Source organism: Caenorhabditis briggsae (assembly GCF_000004555.2).
Source record: "Caenorhabditis briggsae complete genome, chrIII, whole genome shotgun sequence".
NCBI classification, from domain to species: domain Eukaryota; kingdom Metazoa; phylum Nematoda; class Chromadorea; order Rhabditida; family Rhabditidae; genus Caenorhabditis; species Caenorhabditis briggsae.
This window is the reverse complement of record NC_013490.2, coordinates 9,696,656-9,698,446: the sequence shown is the minus strand read 5'-3', so window position 1 is coordinate 9,698,446 and position 1,791 is coordinate 9,696,656. Positions and strand designations below refer to the sequence as shown.

The 1,791-nt window shown below is 41.5% G+C and overlaps 1 protein-coding gene across 1 annotated transcript; it reads left to right on the top strand.

Annotated features, from left to right (window-relative positions):
• Window positions 1–201: 201 nt before the first annotated feature.
• CBG25913 lies at window positions 202–417 on the top strand (the record flags this gene model as incomplete). Its single annotated transcript, XM_045244280.1, has 1 exon — window positions 202–417. The coding sequence occupies one exon, from the start codon at window positions 202–204 to the stop codon at window positions 415–417; it is 216 nt and encodes a 71-aa protein (XP_045098987.1).
• Between the last annotated feature and the right edge of the window lie 1,374 nt (window positions 418–1,791).

Genomic DNA, 1,791 nt, shown 5'->3' with positions numbered 1-1,791 from the left:
TTGATTTACAGGTTCGTGCCTGGAAAAAGTGGGTCATGAGAAGTCCAACATGCGATAGAAACATTGGCAGACGTACTTTCCGGTCCTAAACCTCCTCGTGTTTTAGAAGCTACCTGTTGTTTTTTCTTTTTCCGAGACCGAATGCAAAAAAATATCCCGATTCCACTGACGGCCAAAAGAATCAGAAATACAACCAAGGCTATGATAGCAGTGAAATCATCTACATCATCACTTGTTGTTGGAATCGTTGTGGTTGGTGGACGTGTCGGAGAAGACGTTTCTGCTAGAGTCGTTTGGGTCGTTAGTAAACCAGTTGTCGTGGTTGGAGGAGGGTTTAGGACCGGAAAGTACGTCTGCCAATGTTTCTATCGCATGTTGGACCTCTCTGACCCACTTTTTCCAGGCACGAACCTGTAAAATCAACCATTGTTTTTTTGCATTCATTGAAGTTTTTCAACGGCTGAAGATTGAAAAAAACTTCGGTTTTGCGTTCTTAAAGCCCGGCCCGGCCCGTTACAAGTAAGGAAAAAAACTTACAATCAAACCAAATACCATTCTTGACGGTTTTGAGTTCTTGAAGAAATCTCGAACTGACTGTTTCCACACATTCTAAAGACCTAGGGTACTAAAGTGTGGCATTTAGTGTACTGGTCAGAAGGCTAGGTTTTGAATACTTGAGCCAATTTTAAAGGAGGGTGGATAGGAGTTTTTTAAAGTTTTTTTCAGGAGTCCCACAAGTTTAGCCTGATCAGAAGCTTAACAGCCGAGCTTCAGACTCCTGAAAACGGTCAAAACCTACTGAAAAATACGTTATTGTTATCGGTTGGCACATTTTTGGTATCTTTCATAGGAGCACAGAAAAATTGCTCAAACTTGACTGGTCTCTGTTTCAGCTCTCTAGATTTAATTAGCAGAAAAATGTACACAATAAAAAACCTCTGCATTTATTGCTCACTTCTGAATAAAGTTTGAAAAAAAAGAAATAACAAGTATTAAACACCACTGGAAGCAGATCCAGAAGTCTCCTTGGTAGTCTTCTTCTTCGTCTTCTTTTTGTTTTTCTTTGTTTTAGTTCCAGTGGTTCCCGATGTTCTACCAGTACTCAGTCTCCGCATCAACTGTTCCATCCTGCATAATTACCCCATTCGTTGTGTGTGCAATATTCACTACTGTATCGCAAGCGGCATGCAGTACCAGACATGATTGGCAGCTCCTGATTTAGTCAACAAAGTCATTGGCATACTTGAGCAACAAAGACCTGCTAATCCTGTGGAGGACCTGCTAATCCTGTGTCCACCAGCTCCCCAAGTCTCAAGTATGCCAATGACTTTGTTGACTATATCAGGAGCTGCCAATCATGTCTGGTTTCGAAGGTGTGACATGATTCTACTGCATACGTCTCGTAATGTGCATCCCGCTTGCGATACAGTAGTGAATATTGCAACAGCGAGTAATAGGAGTATAGAGGTACCAATGTAGAATGCCACGCGGGACTTTGAGCGACCGGGATTTTCAACCCATGATGCACCATGTTTTAGAAGCTATATTGGTTTATTGAACGATCTAGAATGATACAATAGAGGGGCTTTTATACTGGTTACATGATAAAGAATTTAATAAAAGAAAGTGATTGCGGGGGATGCAATGCACATTCCCCGGTGAATCACCATCAGAAGAGTGCGATTTAGCACACTCCCGGCTTTAGAGAAAAAAAAGACACAACGAAATTTAAAATTAGTTGTCCATTGGTCCAATTGACACTGTAGAACTTGAGTGACTACGTCTTCGGCG